General features: G+C 36.4%; 1 protein-coding gene across 2 annotated transcripts in view; it reads right to left on the bottom strand.

Moving 5' to 3' along the window:
- Positions 1-17,038, bottom strand: part of GABRB3 (gamma-aminobutyric acid type A receptor subunit beta3) — a gene marked incomplete at its 3' end in the record, with an annotated part of 329,767 nt that overhangs the window by 18,869 nt on the left and 293,860 nt on the right. For both annotated transcript variants that reach the window (XM_081326818.1, XM_081326817.1), the window contains 4 exons: positions 9,945-10,027; positions 7,011-7,148; positions 5,169-5,321; positions 2,535-2,779 (listed from right to left, as the gene is read on the bottom strand). In XM_081326818.1, coding sequence (XP_081182944.1) covers positions 2,535-2,779; positions 5,169-5,321; positions 7,011-7,148; positions 9,945-10,027 — 619 coding nt within the window. The remainder of the gene's footprint in view (positions 1-2,534; positions 2,780-5,168; positions 5,322-7,010; positions 7,149-9,944; positions 10,028-17,038) is intronic.

The raw sequence follows: 17,038 nt of genomic DNA, 5'->3' as shown, positions 1-17,038 counted from the left end.
GTTGGTACATAGTTAGCATTACTGAATCAATTAAAACTAATATTATATATAACTTTTAATTTCTTAAGAATCTTGATTGGTTCAATTTAACGGATGAAAGAATATTGAATATTGAGGGGTATGATTTATTGTATGGATGGCATGCGTATTTATTTTATGACAAAAAGGTGGATAATATTTTTAAGACTCATATTTTAAGGAATGCTTTGTTCCAAGTTTGGAAAAAGTACCAATATATATTAAATAATAAAATACCTATATGGGCAATACGTAGACATGCAATAGGAAATATAAATGTGGAGCAGAAACAAGATGTGATTACTTATAAAGAACTTCTTAGGATGGAAGGGAATATTTTGAAACTGAAACCTTTAAATGTTTTAAAGGAAGAAAAGATAGTACAGACTTGGTTTCAGTTTATACAATTACAAGCTAGATGGAAAGAAGATCAGAAAATTGGTATAATAAAAGTCAGTGCTTCTTTTGTAAAATAAAAAGGTGCCGGAACTCACACATGTCATACAAACCGCCTTGCCTACCCTACAAGGTTCCATCCAAAAAAGGTGCTGGAACTCCGTTCTGAGCATTCTATGAGGAAAAAAGCCCTGATAAAAGTTGATGAAAATTTGATAAAGCAAATTAGAGATCAAAGTCAATCGCATATAAAAAGGTTATATAATGCTCTTATAGAGATTGATTCAGAATCGGAGTTAGTTAAAGATTGTATGATAAAATGGGCTCAGAATATTCAAGAGCCCATAATGATGGATACTTGGGGAAAAATTTGGGTTAGAAATGTAAAATTTACACAAGCACAAAACCTAAGAGAGAATTTTATAAGATGTTTTATAGATGGCATTTAGATCCTAAAAAGTTAGCATGTATGTATCCAAATCAACCAACTAAGTGTTGGAGATGTGGTAGTGAAGAGGCAACTTATTATCATATATGGTGGACATGTAAAAATGTTAAAGCCTTTTGGATAAAAATATGGTGGATTTTTCAGAAAGTTTTTAAGAAAAAAATAAGATTTACTCCACAGCTATTTTTATTGGGGATTATTTCGGATTGTACTGTTATAGAAACTAAATTAATGTTACACTTAATAACGGCAGCCAGACTGTTGGTGGCGCAACATTGGAAGAAAGAAGATTTACCTACAATAGAACAATGGATACTTAAAGTAATGGACGTAGCTGAAATGGCAAAAGTTTCAGCATATTTGAAAGAACAGTCACAAGAAAAATATATTTTGGAATGGAAAAGATGGATTGATTATATTCAAAACAAATATGGGACTAAAAAGTTTCAAATAGCATATGAATAATTCTTAACAATTATAGATGTGTTATTATAATTACTTTAGTTTTGTTATAAGGGAGTTAAAGGGTGGAAGGTTTGTTAACATTGTAATAGATATTTAGCATATGTTTGCATAAGATTGTTATATGTAATACCCTGTATTCTGCTTTGGGAAGTCCGGGGGGGAGGGAAGGGGGGAGAGTTGATGGGGACGGGGGGGTTATTATTAAAATTTTGTAAAACTTTTCAATAAAAAAAGAATCTTATGAATTTTGTTCTCATTTTTTAAAAAAAGCTCATTTTTGTCTGCATTAAATTGTACTTTTTAAGTTCAAGAAAAATCATGTTGCAGATCTCCTTATATACATTTTTGTATATATTTTAAATGTATACATTGTAAATATTTTTTCTTAAAATAATGCAAATAATGCAATAAGTATAACTTTAGAACTATATTCAAATATATGTTTTAATTGGAGAAATATTATTTTTAATAATATATTTAAGGTTTAGTATGCATTGTCAACTATGAAAATGCATATTAAAATTTCCCACTTTTAGAGCTGTCCTTTCCTATCAAATGTTATTATAGTGATACTTATAAATGCAACTGCAAAAACAAAATGTCAAGGAATTCTACTGTTTATTATTCTGCTATACTAAGTAATCTAAGACAAGCAGGACTAGTCTCTCTGACATATTTTTTTCTTTTTGTTAAAAGAAGTTTCATAACTTCAGGAAGCAGAACTTAAGGGAAAAATTTTCAAGATTCACCATCTTGTTCATTTTTTAAAAAAAACATGATCACATATTATTTCTTTTTATTCTGTGATCAACCCAATTGCTTAAAAAAGGAAGGAAGGAAGGAAGGAAGGAAGGAAGGAAGGAAGGAAGGAAGGAAGGAAGGAAGGAAGGAAGGAAGGAAGGAAGGAAGGAAGGAAGGCTACATTAATACCAATGATGAAAGGACAAATTCCAATGACTATTTTTCACTATTATGATTTTCAAGTTTGCCAACTTTTTAGGAATTTTTGTGCTTATTGCATTTTGGTATGCTATATATTTTATATTGATAAACTGTAATGAATATAAAGTGATGCTGATGGCTATGCTATCTGTATAATCTAATATACAATCCAACTAGCAAGGTAATAGTACTTAATTTCATTGATTGGAACCATCCCTTGAAACTGAAAATAAGACAGACTTGTAGAAGACATGAAAAATCCTACCCGGTTGCTTTCAAACTTAGAACGATCATTGTTTGCTTTAGCTGTCTTTTCAGCAAGTTTCTTCTGCCTTTGAGGGCCCTTTCCAAAGAAGATATAGTTGACAAAGGCATATTCAAGTAAGGCCAAGAAGACAAATACAAAGCAGCCCATAAGATACATATCAATGGCTTTGACATATGGAATCTTAGGCAAAGTCTCTCTGAGATGAGTATTGATAGTTGTCATAGTAAGGACAGTTGTAATACCTAAAAAGAAAGAAAAACAAGAATCAATATCTTTTTGCATCATTTTCATAACTTATTTCTGTAGCAATTTCCAGGAGTTTTCCAGTGATGTGAAAAAAAACACTAAGTAGAATTGCAAGAGACAACATTCTAATAGAAGAAAATACATGTAGCTCAGAGTTGAACTGTGGAGTCCTTGGTACTCTCTGAGCTTGGATGTTTGCCTGCAGATGCTTCATTACCCAATTAGGTAACATCATCAGTATTGTAAGTGTGGGATGTCTAGCAGTGTTGATGCCCTGTGGTTGAGTCTGTCCATGTATTGTGAGATTAAAAATCTTCATTATGTGTTCTGATTGCCAGTTGATGTTCATGGATGTGCTCTGCTAGCCTTCTGCCTGTCTAATCCTACATATCTTTTAGCTTATACAGTTTTTGCCTTTTATGATTGTAAGCTGCCCAGTTAACCTGAGGCAAGATGGGCAGCCAATAAATTTAACAAACAAACAAACAGACAAACAAACAAACAAACAAACAGTGACTATTAAAGTCCTTACACTGTATGTTGTAGATGACTCCTCTTCTTGAGATACTAGATCTTTTAGTTTACTTAAGATGTTTTGAAGATGGTTAGTTGGTTTGTGTGCTACAGTACTATTATGTGGTTGTAGTAGTCTTGTTTCTGATATGTTTTTAATATATCAATGTTTTTAATGTGTTAGTTTTGTGTTGGTTGTGCTGTAGGGTTGAATGGTCAGGTACTTTTTGATAAAATTGAGTGGATATTGTTTTGTTGGAAGATATTTGACAGTGGTCTGCTTCCTATTTATGGTGTTCTGAGTTGCTGCAATACATTTGTGCTTATCTGAAAAATGTTTTTACATAGCTGCTTTTGTGGAAAGTAGTGGAGCATTTGATTGCTGTGGGTGATTTTTCAGTAGGCTTGTATTTCTAATTTGACCTTGTCTCCTCTGCTGATATCCAAGAAGAGTGGTGTGTTGTTTTCTTCTTTCCTTATGAATTTTATTCTTTTGAAGAAGTTGATTGTTTAGTGAGTCTTCTCTAGTTGTTCCTTTTTTATTATGTTGATGATGTTATCTACATACCAGCCACTATGTAGGGCAGAAGATTAGCAGAGCCCACCAATGAAGATTAACTAGCAGTCAGAAGACATGATGAAAACTTTTTAATTGTACCACACATGGACAGAATCAATCAAAATTTCAATTGGGAAATTGTGAGTATCCTAGACCAATCCAAATCCAAAAATGCCAGAGAATTCTTTTAAGTTTGATGTTCAGACTAATCAGCCATTAATAGACACTTAAAAATAAACCATATTTACAGACCAAAACAGGTAACAAAAAGCAAAGAAGAAATCAAAAAGTCCAGGACACATTCCCTTCCAGCAGCCAACACCCAGATAAGCAGGGATTAACAGTATACAAAGCCCTCATCAACACTTGCAGGACAAGAATTTTTTAAAAATAAGAGACAGAAAGAGAGAAAAAGAGGAGGGAGGGAGGGAGGGAGGGAGAGAGAGAGGGGGGGCAAATATTTGAAATTAACGAAGCCTAGGGAAATCCTGATTCCCTGGAAAAATAACTGAAATGTCTTGAGTACTAGTACAACTCTCACAGAAACACTTCATAGCTGTAACATTTTTTCCTGAAATATAGTCAAAAAGTAGTATTCAAATATGATCCAGGTACATGCATTATTACTATTAAAAATAGTGAGAAGCTTGGACTACTGCTTGCAATCTCACAAATTGAGAAAGTGAATACTAAAAAGTATTTTAAACTAGTATCTCTGGCAGATGCTCTGAGCAATATTTCTGTACGTGTAAAAGCTATCCAACTTGTATACCCTTGATGTATGCTGAGTATCCTTCAGGGTAAGTTGAAGCTATGGTATAGTAAATCCAGAAGCTACCATGCCTGGAGGCACCTTGACCAGCATTTACAGAAATGGAGAGGAGCTTTCTCACACAATGCTGGCTTGCTCTTACCCAGACTTTCATCAATTGTGTCATCAAGTAAATGAGAGGCCTCTAAGGGAAGAAATATTAGAATTGGAAGAAAAAGAATACATAAACCTTTTTATTCCACTATCTTTGCATTATTCCTTCAAATTTTATTTGTCCTTAAATTTAAATTTAGGGTACCACAATCTTCCTCTAAAGTCAGTTCTTCCATACCATTCCTAGAGTAATAAGGAAACTGAGCTCTATTTGGAGAGCTCAAATAACAGATTTTATAAAAATGTTATATATTTCAGATGACTGAATCAATCCAGACTAATACAATATTTATATAAATGATCTTGACCTATTAATAAGTTGCAAATTCTAGTAATTGATATTTGATAGTGCAAATGAAGTAATGTCCTACTCATCCCCATTTCATACCAAGAGCCACTCTTGCTGCTGATGCATCATAATTTATCCAGAATGATACCCATGATAAAATGGTAATCAATATTGTGGGCATGTAGGTCTGAAGAATAAAGTATCCAATATTCCTCTTCAACTTAAAACTCAATGATAGTCTTGGATAGGCACCTAATAAAAAACAGATAGCCATTAAGTTGTTATATATTTTCTTTAAAATAAATCTTAATGATAATAATCTGGAATACTTTACCTTCTATCTAAAAATCACTCATTTAAATTACTTGCCTGATATTTAAAATATAATGAATAAAATATACTAAACATATTGCAAAAATATTGTGTATTAGTGGAACCTATTACTTCCCAAAACAAGCACAGGGTAGCCCATAATTTGAAATTTTGTGCAGAAAAAAAATGTAATGTAGCTATTGTCAAAACACAAATATTAGTATTAAATATTTTAACTCAGTAAATTATATTTGATTGATTATATGCCATTGGCTATTATTAGCACTATTATTATTGATATTAGTATAATACAGTATAATAAAATATTAATATTTTCAATTTATAAGGGATGCGGTGGCTCAGTGGGTTAGGATGCTGAGCTTGTTGATCAGAAGATCGGCAGTTTGGCGGGTCGAATCCCGAGTGCCGCATAGCAGAGTGAGTGCCTGTTACTCGTCCCAGCTTCTGCCAACCTAGCAGTTCAAAAGCACATAAAAATACAAGTAGAAAAAAAGGGACCACTACGGTGGGAAGGTAACAGCGTTCCGTGTGCCTTTGGCATCTAGTCATGCCGGCCACATGACCACGGAGACGTCCTCGGACAAGCGCTGGCTCTTCGGCTTTGAAACGGAGATGAGCACCAGCCCCTAGATGAGCACCAGCCCCTAGAGTTGGAAACGACTAGCACGCATGGGAACCTTTACCTTTTTATTTTCAATTAGCATAATAAATACTATAGCTGCATTTCTCAAACTGTTTTAATTATGAATAATTTGAATGATAGGGAAAAATAACTTGTACTGGAAACCTGTTCCTGAGTTTCTGCTTTCTTTTCAACATAAATTATAATCCTCAATTTTATCACCCATACTGCCAACTGACTGCCTTGTATAATCTATTACTTGTAGCTTAATTAGAACACATATTTCTATTCATGTATTTATTTTTTAGAATTTCCTATTAAAAATATTTTATTAGATTGGAAAACTTGACCCAACTAATTTTCTAAATCTCATTATTCAGGTAGTAATCTACTTATGACCATAATTGTGCCCAAAATTTCTGTTGTTAAGTGAGACATTTTAAGTGAGTTTTGCCCCATTTTATGATCTTTCTTGTCTCAGTTGTTAAGTGAATCACTGCAATTGATAAGTTAGCAACCCGGTTGTTAAGTGAATCTGGCTTCCCCATTGATTTTGCTTGTCAGAAGGTTGCAAAAGGGGATCACATGACCTTGGCACACAGCAAAAGTCATAAATATGAACCAGTTGCCAAGCTTCTAAATTTTTATCACTTGATCATGGGGATGCTGCAAACGTAACTGTGAAAAATGGACATAAATCATTTTTTTTTCAGTGCGATTGTAACTTTGAACGATCAATAAATGAACTTTTGTAAGTTAAGGACTACCTGTATGTAGTTTCAGATACAAATATTATTTTCTTTACTTAAAAATCATCAAACAAACTAATCAGTTTTAACATTTCAGACCTGGTAACACCAAATATTTGTAAAGAAAGAATGAACTAGCACTATCCCTATTTTAATTACCTCTTATATAAAGATAAAATATATGCATGCATTAGAGAACTAGGAATAATGGAAATTTAACAGTTAGGAAATACATGCCTGTGGCAAAGACAACATTTTTGGACACAAGTTTATATTCCACAATAGAAAATTGAGGAAGCTCAATTCTTTCTACTCCAGTAACTGCATTGTCTCCACCTCTCCAATAAAATTCTATATCATCTGTTGTGTATCCATCTGGAAACAAAGCAGAAATGTTTTAGTATCTTGTTCTCAAAATATATGATAGACTCACTTTTCTTAAAACTTTCATTCTGCCCTAAAGAAGAGAATAAAATTTTCAACTCCTAAACCTTTGGTGAGTTAAGCGTATATTCCTCAAAATTATTAATAATAATATGTGTGTATATCCATTCTAAACCATGTTATAGGTTGATATACAATTTGAAGAACAGACTAATTTTTCTCCTTGTTTCATGACAATTCATGCTGTTTCACATGGAACTAATAAATATATGCTATACGATAACTACTATAAAAATGTGAAAATTCATTTTTGAAAAATAATTTAAACTGTGTACAATAATGCAATAAATGTAAAGTTATTGATAGCTAAAATGAAATAAAACTGGATAATTTCATAAAATGAGATAAATGTCGACCATTTCACCATATATCATAACACCAATTATCCAATGAGCTTGTGATACTATCTTACAGATTCAATCAGTTGAATACACAATATTATCATAATTATATGTTACTGACTATGCAGGTCATAATTGGCTGGGATGATTAATCTGTAAAAAATCTATATGGAGTAATACCTGTAAAAATGGATAGTGATACTGACGATCAAGCTTTGAAGGCATGGATGGCATTAAAGGATGTTTGATTTGAGTCATTTGTCAGGTAATGCAGGTGACTATTTTTGCAATAAAATACTTGGAGACTTACATATCAGTTCTACTGTAGATACAGATAGACCTTCTCCTTGAAGACCATTCTTCTTAAAATGTAATTTCAATAGAGTCTTTGCTACATTTTTATACACTTTAGTAGAATGGCTGAGCCTGTAGTATAGAAGGCGGGATATCTCAAAAGTAATGTAATGGAATTCTCTAAGTCTGGGAAAGAAAAACTATGTTTCCAAAACATTGAGATGGAAACCAGATTGTCCTCCAATTCTATCTTTTAAGTGAGTCATTAGTCTAGCTATTAAGGAATCTGAAAAAGGATCAAACTAGTCCCAGCATTGCTGCCTTGCCATACTCATTAACTATCAAACATATAATACAGTTATCTACTTTCCAAAATCTTATAACCCATTTAATTTTACTTGCACTTAATCAAGGAAAATTCAGTGTATATGACATTCAGGATTTATCATTTTTTACCTACATGCCATCTATATGACAAAATCATTTACAGTAAAAACCATGTAATGAAATGGATAATAAAAATAATCAGAAAAGAATCGATCAATGCTTTTTAATTACATTAATGCATTTTGGAGAGAAATGATAAAAATCTTACTAGTAATTCATTGGCAGCAAGGAATAATAATATGTTTTTTAATAATATGTTTTTTTTTCTTTTCAAGCTTTTAACTACTGCAAATTAGTCAGTGACTTCATCAAAAATATTCATTGCATATTCAATAGGCAGGATTTACAGGTTTGTCAATCTGTCTTCACTTATCAAAGAACATTTTCCATTAATTTTAACTTTTAAATTTAAAACACTCTTTCACATGAGACAACAGATTCACAATACTTAGGAAAAGGCCTAAACATAAGGATAAGTGCAGAGATCCATTAAAATTCTATTTCACAAAAAAATCAGTATCAAAGATACTGTCCATATCTTTGTTTCTTTGGGATCAGTTGTGGCTACTTTCAAATGTCTGTGCAGTTAGAAAATTTCTATTAAAATATATTCAATAGTTATCATACCTTTCTATTATATTTGATTAAACCTTGTAAATATTTTCTTCTTTGCAAAAATGATGGAAAATGGGTTGATGATAATGAACAGTGGCATTATTTGATTCATTGCTTCAGAACAAGAATCAGAAGAGATATGGTTCTGATACCTCATATTCAGAGACTTTGGGATTTAATTTCCACCATGTTTTACAGCCAGTTATAAATATGGATGTTCCATTGTTTGTCTTACTATTTGCAAATAACTCTACAGCAAAAATAAAACTACTTCTCAACACTTTTTGGTGTTTGGTAAAGGTTTATAAAACTATGACATTGTTCAGTGTTGACTGCCTCCTTTGCGCTCTTGTCCTTCTCAATAACCTGTAGAATAAGATCCATCTTTATTTTGAAAAGATTCATTTGTTCTCTTAAATGGTTTAACTAACAAATTGCTCTGGAAATCAATTTTATCAAAATAAATTTAAATATAATTCTTCATCAAAGTGTTAGTCTTCACTAGCATTTCTTTTTTTCTCCATTTTTTCCCTGTTGGTGTTGCTTCTTACTATCATTTTCTTTCTTTTCCCCACTATCAAAACTTATACAAGATGATTCCTTTTTGCCTTTGAGCCTTAGGTCATCTGAATTTCTGTATTTTTTTAACGTAATTCTTTGGATGTACCAGTTACTTTTTTTTCCAAATGTTTGTTAACTATAATCATTACTGAAGGCATTACATATTTCACAATAGATTCAGACATTGCTTCAATTACCTCCTTTTTTGCTTTTTTATTTTTATTTTTTTATTGAGCACCAGTGGGTTAATGTCATTCCATATAGATACTTTAAATTTATTTACAAAATTCAGAATAATTATGAAACAGTGCTGCTGACAACTGCAAGTTGCAACTGCAGACCACGGTAGAAGATAAAAAACAGGAGGTGATTATATGAAATGCACCTGAAGTGAGCTTGAATGATTTTGAACTGTTAAGAATGTGATGCATATTATGGGCATGAGAAATTAAATAAATATTAGTAACAAACTAAAAAAACTATTTTGCACAATATATTTCATATACCTGAAATTAATAGAAATACGTACAGCTTTCTATTTCCAGTGTACAATTTTGTTCATCTAATGGGTACCTTCTCAAGTCCATCATGCAAGCTGCAGTAGTTGTGATTCTAAAATAAAACACAACAAAATGAATTATTACAAAAACAAGGAATACAAAATAAAACATTTAAATAAATATTTTGAAATAAATAATAAGAGCCAATAATAATAAGAGCTTTGCAATAGTGGCAAATATTTGTAGCTTGGGTGTAGGATGAGGGCGAAGGTTTGCTCTCCAAGCTTGTAGGTTGGTTTCCAAATGTTTCATTACAGGCTAGGTAACACCTTCAGTGGAGTTTAGGGGATGTCAGTGTTATTCTGTTTATAATGGCTTCAGGTATGTCAAGTGAGAATCTTGTGATGGGTCAGGTATGAGTCATGAGGAGCTTGTGATGGGTCTTGTGATGGGAGGTTACATCAGGTCAGCGTCATTGGGAGATGAATTGCTGGTGGGGAGGAAGAGAGGGGTTTGTGTGGGTTGGTTGAAGGTCAGTGTTGTCTCTGGTTGGCTGTGTGGTTGATTTGGATAGTGAGGGATTTGTAGGCTGGTTGTAGGTCAATGTATCTGTTGATGGAATTGCTTGTGGACTGCCAGAATTTGATGAACTCATGAGTGCAGTAGGTGATAGGTTGGCCAATGATTCTAGTGTTGCTCCAATCAAACTGGTGCTGTTTGGTGTCGGTGTGGGTAGAGATTAAGGATTTGGGATCATGGTATTTGACTGTCAGCTAATGTTCATGGATCCTGGTTTTTAACTGATGTGATGTTTGTCCCTCGTAGAATTGGTTGAAATGGTTACAGTTGATTTTGTAAATTACATTATTTCTTTCATACTTCTGTATCTTGTCTTTGGTTCTGCTTAATTCCTGGTGGAGTGTGGCTATAGGTATTGCTATCCCTAGGGGCCCCTTCATGGATTACTGCCTTGTCATGGTGAAGGGACTTGCGTAATTCAGTGAAGCTATGAGCTATGCCATGCAGGGCCACCCAAGACGGACAGGTCATAGCAGAGAGTTCTGACAAAATGTGATCCACTGGAGAAGGAAATGGTAACCCACTCCAGTATCTTTGCCATGAAAACCCCATGGACAGTACCAAAAGGAAAAAAAGATATGACGCTGGAAGATGAGCCCCTCAGGTCAGAAGGCATCCAATATGCTACTGGGGAAGAGCAGAGGGCTAGTACTAGTAGTGCCAGAAAGAATGAAACGACTGGGCCAAAACTGAAAGGACGCTAAGCTGTGGATGTATCTGATGATGAAAGGAAAGTCCGATGCTGTAAAGATTTTTTCTCCATAGGAACCTGGAATGTAAGATCCATGAATCAAGGAAAGCTGGACATGGTCAAACAAGAGATGACAAGACTGAACATCAACATCTTAGGAATCAGCAAACTAAAATGGACAGGAATGGGTGAATTTAATTCAGATGACCATCAGGTATAGTGCTGCAGGCAAGAATCCCTCAGAAGAAATGGAGTAGCCTTCATACTGCTAAGCTTGTAAGCCGCCCTGAGTCTTCGGAGAAGGGCGGGATATAAATGGAATTAAAATAAAATAAATAAATAAATACTTAATAAAAGAGTAGGAAAAGCAATACTGGTATATAATCCCCAAAATGACAGAATGATCTCAGTTTGAATCCAAGGCAAACCATTCAATATCACAGTAGTCCAAGTCTATGCCCCAACCACCAGTGCTGAAGAGGATGAAATTGACCAGTTCTATGAAACCCTACAACACCTTATAACACCAAAAAATGATGTCCTTATCATCATGGGGGATTGGAATGCTAAAGTAGGAAGCCAAAAGATAACTGGAATAACAGGCATGTTTGGCCTTGGAGTACAAAATGAAGCAGGGCACAGGCTGATAGAATTTTGTCAAGAGAATACGATGGTCATAGCAAACACTCTTTTCTAACAACCCAAGAGATGGCTCTACACATGGACATCACCAGACAGTCAACACAGAAATCAGATTGACTATGTGCTCTGCAGCCAAACATGGAGAAGCTCTATACAGTCAGTAAAAAAAAGACCAGGAGCTGACTGTGACTGAGACCATGAGCTTCTCGTTGCAAAATTTAGGCTTAAACTGAAGAAAGTAGGGAAAACCACTAGGCCACTCAGGTATGAACTAAATCCCGGATGAATATACAGTAGAGGTGACAAATAGATTTAAAGAATTAGATCTGATAGACAGAGTGCCTGAAGAACTATGGATGGAGGTTTGCAACATTGTACAAGAAGTAACAACTAAAACCATCCCAAAGAAAAAGAAATGAAAGAAAGCAAAATGGCTGTCTGAGGAAGCTTTGCAAATAGCTGAGGACAGGAGGAAAGCGAAAGGCAAGGGAGAAACCCAGTGCTTTTTTTGTAAAAGAAAAAGGTGCTTGAACTCACACATGTCATACAACCCACCTTGCCTACCTTACAAGGTGCCATCCAAAAAAGGTGCCGGAACTCCGTTCTGAGCGTTCTATGAGAAAAAAAGCCCTGGAGAAACCTATATGCGGGTCAAGAACCAACATTGAGAACTGGACACAGAACCACTTATTGGTTCAAAATTGGGAAAGGAGTCCGGCAAGGCTGTATACTGTCACCCTGCCTGTTTAATTTATATGCAGAGCACATCATGAGAAAGGCAGGGCTAGATGAATCAAAAGTTGGAATTAAGATTTCTGGGAGAAATATCAATAACCTAAGATATGCAGATGATACCACTCTAATGGCAGAAAGTGAAGAGGAACCAAAGAGCCTCTTGTTGTGAGTGAAGAAGGAGAGTGAAAAGGTTGGGTTGAAACTAAACATTAAGAAAACCAAGATCATGGCACCCGGCCCTCTCAATTCCTGGCAAATAGATGGGGAAGAAATGGAGGTAGTGACCGATTTTATTTTCCTGGGCTCCAAGATCAGTGCAGACAGGGATTGCAGCCAAGAAATTAAAAGACGCTTGCTCCTGGGGAGGAAAGCCATGGCAAATCTAGACAGCACACTAAAAAGCAGAGACATCCTGCCAACAAAAGTGCGTATAGTCAAGGCTATGGTCTTCCCAATTGCAGTGTATGGCTGTGAAAGTTGGACCATAAGAAAGGCTGAGGGCCAAAGAATTGAGGCCTTTGAAGTACTGTATGGTGCTGGAGAAGACTCCTGCGAGTCCCTTGGACTGCAAGGCGATCAAACCGGTCAGTCCTAGAGGAGATCAACCCTGACTGCTCTTTGGAAGGCCAGTTCCTGAAGTTGAAACTCAAATACTTTGGCCACCTAATGAGAAGGAAAGACTCACTGGAGAAGAGCCTAATGCTGGGAAAGGTTGAGGGCAATAGAAGAAGGGGATGACAGAGAATGAGGTGGCTGGATGGAGTCACTTAAGCAGTAGGCGTGAGCCTAAATGGACTCCAGAAGATGGTAGCGGACAGGAAGGCCTGGAGGAACCTTGTCCATGGGGTCGCGATGGGTTGGACATGACTTCACAACTAACAACAACAAATTCCTGGGGGTTAAAAATTCTGACTGTCATTTCCGACAACCCTTTTGTGCATGGTAGGATTAGTTTTTGCATGTGGTCAGCTATGTAGTGTGTTGTAGTTTGGGTGCTGTGTGTCATAATACAAAGTTTTTTGGATAGCTATTATGGAGGAAGATGTCGAACAGACATTTCTATTCTGCATTTTTTATTGTCATGGTGCTGCAGTGTAAACTGGCCCTTCTGAAAAAGGTCTTGACACAGTGTCTTTTGTGTGCAGTGGTATGATTGCTTGCAAAGCTGGGATCTGGTTTCTGGTAGACACGGGATTCCAGTTCTCCATTCTCCATTCTTCTTATGTTGATATCAAGGAATGGGAGTCTGTTGTCTGTTTCCACTTTGCATGCAAATTTGATCCCAGGGAATATGTTATTAAATAGGTGGTGTGTTTGTTCAATTTGGGAACGTTTGATGATGATGAAAGTGTCACTGATGTAGCACGTCCAGACTTTTGGTTGTATGGTGGGTAGAGCTATGGATTTGAGTCATTGAAAACTTTGCATTCTGACCCACAGCACCCAACACACACCACACAGCCAATCACACACAAAAAATAACCCTACCATTCAAAAAAGGATTGTTGGAAATGACAGCCAGAATTTTCCAAGTCCTAGGAATAGCAATACCTATAGCCACACTCCACCAGGAATTAAGCAGAACCAAAGACAAGATACAGAAGGATGAAAGAAACAATGTAATTTACAAATTCAACTGTAACCATTGAAACCAATTCTACGAGGGACAAACATCACATCAGTTAAAAACCAGGATCCATGAACATTAGCTGACAGTCAAATACCATGATCCCAAATCCTTAATCTCTACCCATACCAACACCAAACAGCACCAGTTCAATTGGAGCAACACTAGAATCATTGGCCAAGCTATCACCTACTGCATTCATGAGTTCATCAAATTCTGGCAATTCCTCCAAAATTTCGCTGTAAACTGCACCCCTCTGTCTGAAATTATTGGCTTCGGGGCACCATGTAGCCAGTAGATATGTTTTAGGAACAATTTAGTCAGGCGATGGGCTGATGGGAGTCCTTTGTAGGCGATCAAATGAGCTTGTTTTGAAAACAGGTCTATCACAGTCCAGATGACAGTATTTCCTCTACTGTCAGGTAGGTCTACTATAAAGTCCATAGCTATTTCTTCCCATGGTTGAGAAGGGTCAGCCACCATCTGCAGTAACCCAGGGGTTTTCCCTGAGATTCTTTTCATGGTGGCACATACAGTACAGCTCCTGACATAGTTTTCCACATCTCTTTTTAGTCCCAGCCACCAAAATTGCTGGTGGATGAGATGCAGAGTTTTTAGATAATAATAATAATAATAATAATAATAATAATAATAATAATAATAATAATAATAATAATAATAATAATAATAATAATAATAATAATAATAATAATATCCGAAGTGTTCAGCCTGTTTGACATCATGGCTGTATTTGAGAGCGTTAAGACAGAGGGCTTCAGGAAAGTACAATTCCCACCCCCTTGTAAAGCTGGACCATCCCTGCATGTTAGGAGGTCTGATTGTCTTTGAACCATTGATCGGTGAGGAGTTCTTGTTTTATTTTATTTACCCCAGGGTCATCAGGATTAGGGGTCCTGTGAGGCATGAGTTGAGCAGCAGTTTGTGGACTGGAGATAATTGCCTCGTTAACTTCTTCGCATTCACTTTTGTACTGGGGCAATCTCGATAGTGCATCAGCTTGGAAATTTTTTCCTCCTGGCATGTACTTTAGAGTAAAGTTAAAACAGTTAAAGTACTGTGCCCATAGCACTTGCTTTAGGGACAATTTGCGGGGAGTTTTCAGTGCCTCTAGATTTTTGTGATCTGTCCATACTTCAAAAGGCACCTTGCTCCCTTCTAGATACTGTTGCGTTTAATAGTCCCCACCTAATTGAGAAGGCCTCCTTCTCCTAGACTGCCCATCTCCTCTCGCTTTCAGTGAATTTCTTAGAGGTGTAGGCACAAGGTTGCAGGACCCCACTTTTATTCTTTTGCAGTAATACTGTTATGATTCAGGGTCAGCCTGTGGGTTCGGCAGTTGGGTCAGACGACTCAGAGGAGGAGGAGGGGGGTGTTGAAGAGCTTGCTGAGGGGATTGGACAGCTTGATGAGAGCCCCCAGCAAGGGCCCTCTCATCTGGTCATGATGCAGACCCAGCTGTGTGAGCCTGACAGCGTGGATGAAGATGACCCACAGCTGGCCCTGTTCAAGGACGCCCGACGCAGGAGGCAGTCAGTCAGGAGTAAACAGAGGAAGGCAATGGGGCACCTCGGAAGGAGGCACAGAGAGGCCACGCCCTGAACTGTATTTAAGGGGAATGTGTGGGAGGGCTGGTTTGCTGAAGGCAACCGCTTGGATTGTTCCTGCTTCTTAGCTCGTGTTTTATGGTTGGTGTCTTGTCTTGCTCTGTTTTATGTGAATAAATTTGGCAGGCGTAATTCCAGCCTCTTGCCGTTTGTAAAGGGGTTGTCCCTGCCTTCTCTGCAGGGCCGGTAGCAGGCTGGTACAGAACAAATACATCTCCGACTGCCACATTGCTGGCATCAGCTTGAATTACAAAAGGCTGCCCTGGGCAGGGGTGCTTTAGAACCGGCTCAGCAGCAAATAGTCTTTTTACATTCTCAAAAGCTGTTTGACAACACATAGTCCATGCTAGTGGTTGGCCAGGTCATGGTTTCCCCCCTCCTTTACCCATTTTGAGTAGTTCTGTAAGGGGTAGAGCAATCAAAGAGGGAATTAATTGACGGTAGAAATTGGCAAACCCTAGGAAGCTCTGGAGCTGTTTGCGAGTCTTTGGAGGTTGCCATTCAGTTAGAGCTTTCACTTTGGCTGGATCCATTTCAATGCCTTCATTGGAAATTCTATAGCCAAGATAATCTAATCGGGTTTGGTGAAATTCACATTTTGACAATTTGACATGAAGCTTGACATTCAATAGTTTCTTTAACACTTCTCTCACCAGCCTTATATGGTCAGTCATATTCGTACTGTATATAAGGATGTCATCAAGATACACCAGAACTCCTTTGTATAAATGATCATGTAGGACCTCATTAATCAACTGCATACAGCTGGGGCATGACTTTGAACTGAGTAAGTTTGAGTAAGTTTGATTTCTTTCCTGCTACTTCTCCCTATCCCACCCTGCAGTTCCCTTGCCCTGTTGTTTATGATAGACTGACAGCAAGCAAACCATGACTGGAGTAGTTGTAGTCCTGACAGAACCTCACTAAAGTGGCTGTCAAGTTTCCAATGGATGAACTCTTCAAAGAACTCTGAGGCATTGTTTACCTTAAAAATCTTTTATTAGAGCAATATAACATCAGTAATACTTGCTTAAAGCCGGAATCTGGATTCCCCTCCCCTAAGCACAATAATATTAAAACATAGTTCCCTCCTTTTGTTGCTGTCATAAATCACATTCTCCAATTAGTTTGAAGGGTAAGTTCTCCCTCCTTAGTTTAACCCTGTTCTTTCTTATCACCTCTTATTACATTCAATCTTGAAAATGCTCCGCTACTATGTTATTA

Source organism: Vipera berus (genome assembly GCF_964194415.1).
Source record: "Vipera berus genome assembly, chromosome: 4".
Taxonomy (NCBI): domain Eukaryota; kingdom Metazoa; phylum Chordata; class Lepidosauria; order Squamata; family Viperidae; genus Vipera; species Vipera berus.
This window is presented reverse-complemented; position numbering and strand designations above follow the sequence as displayed.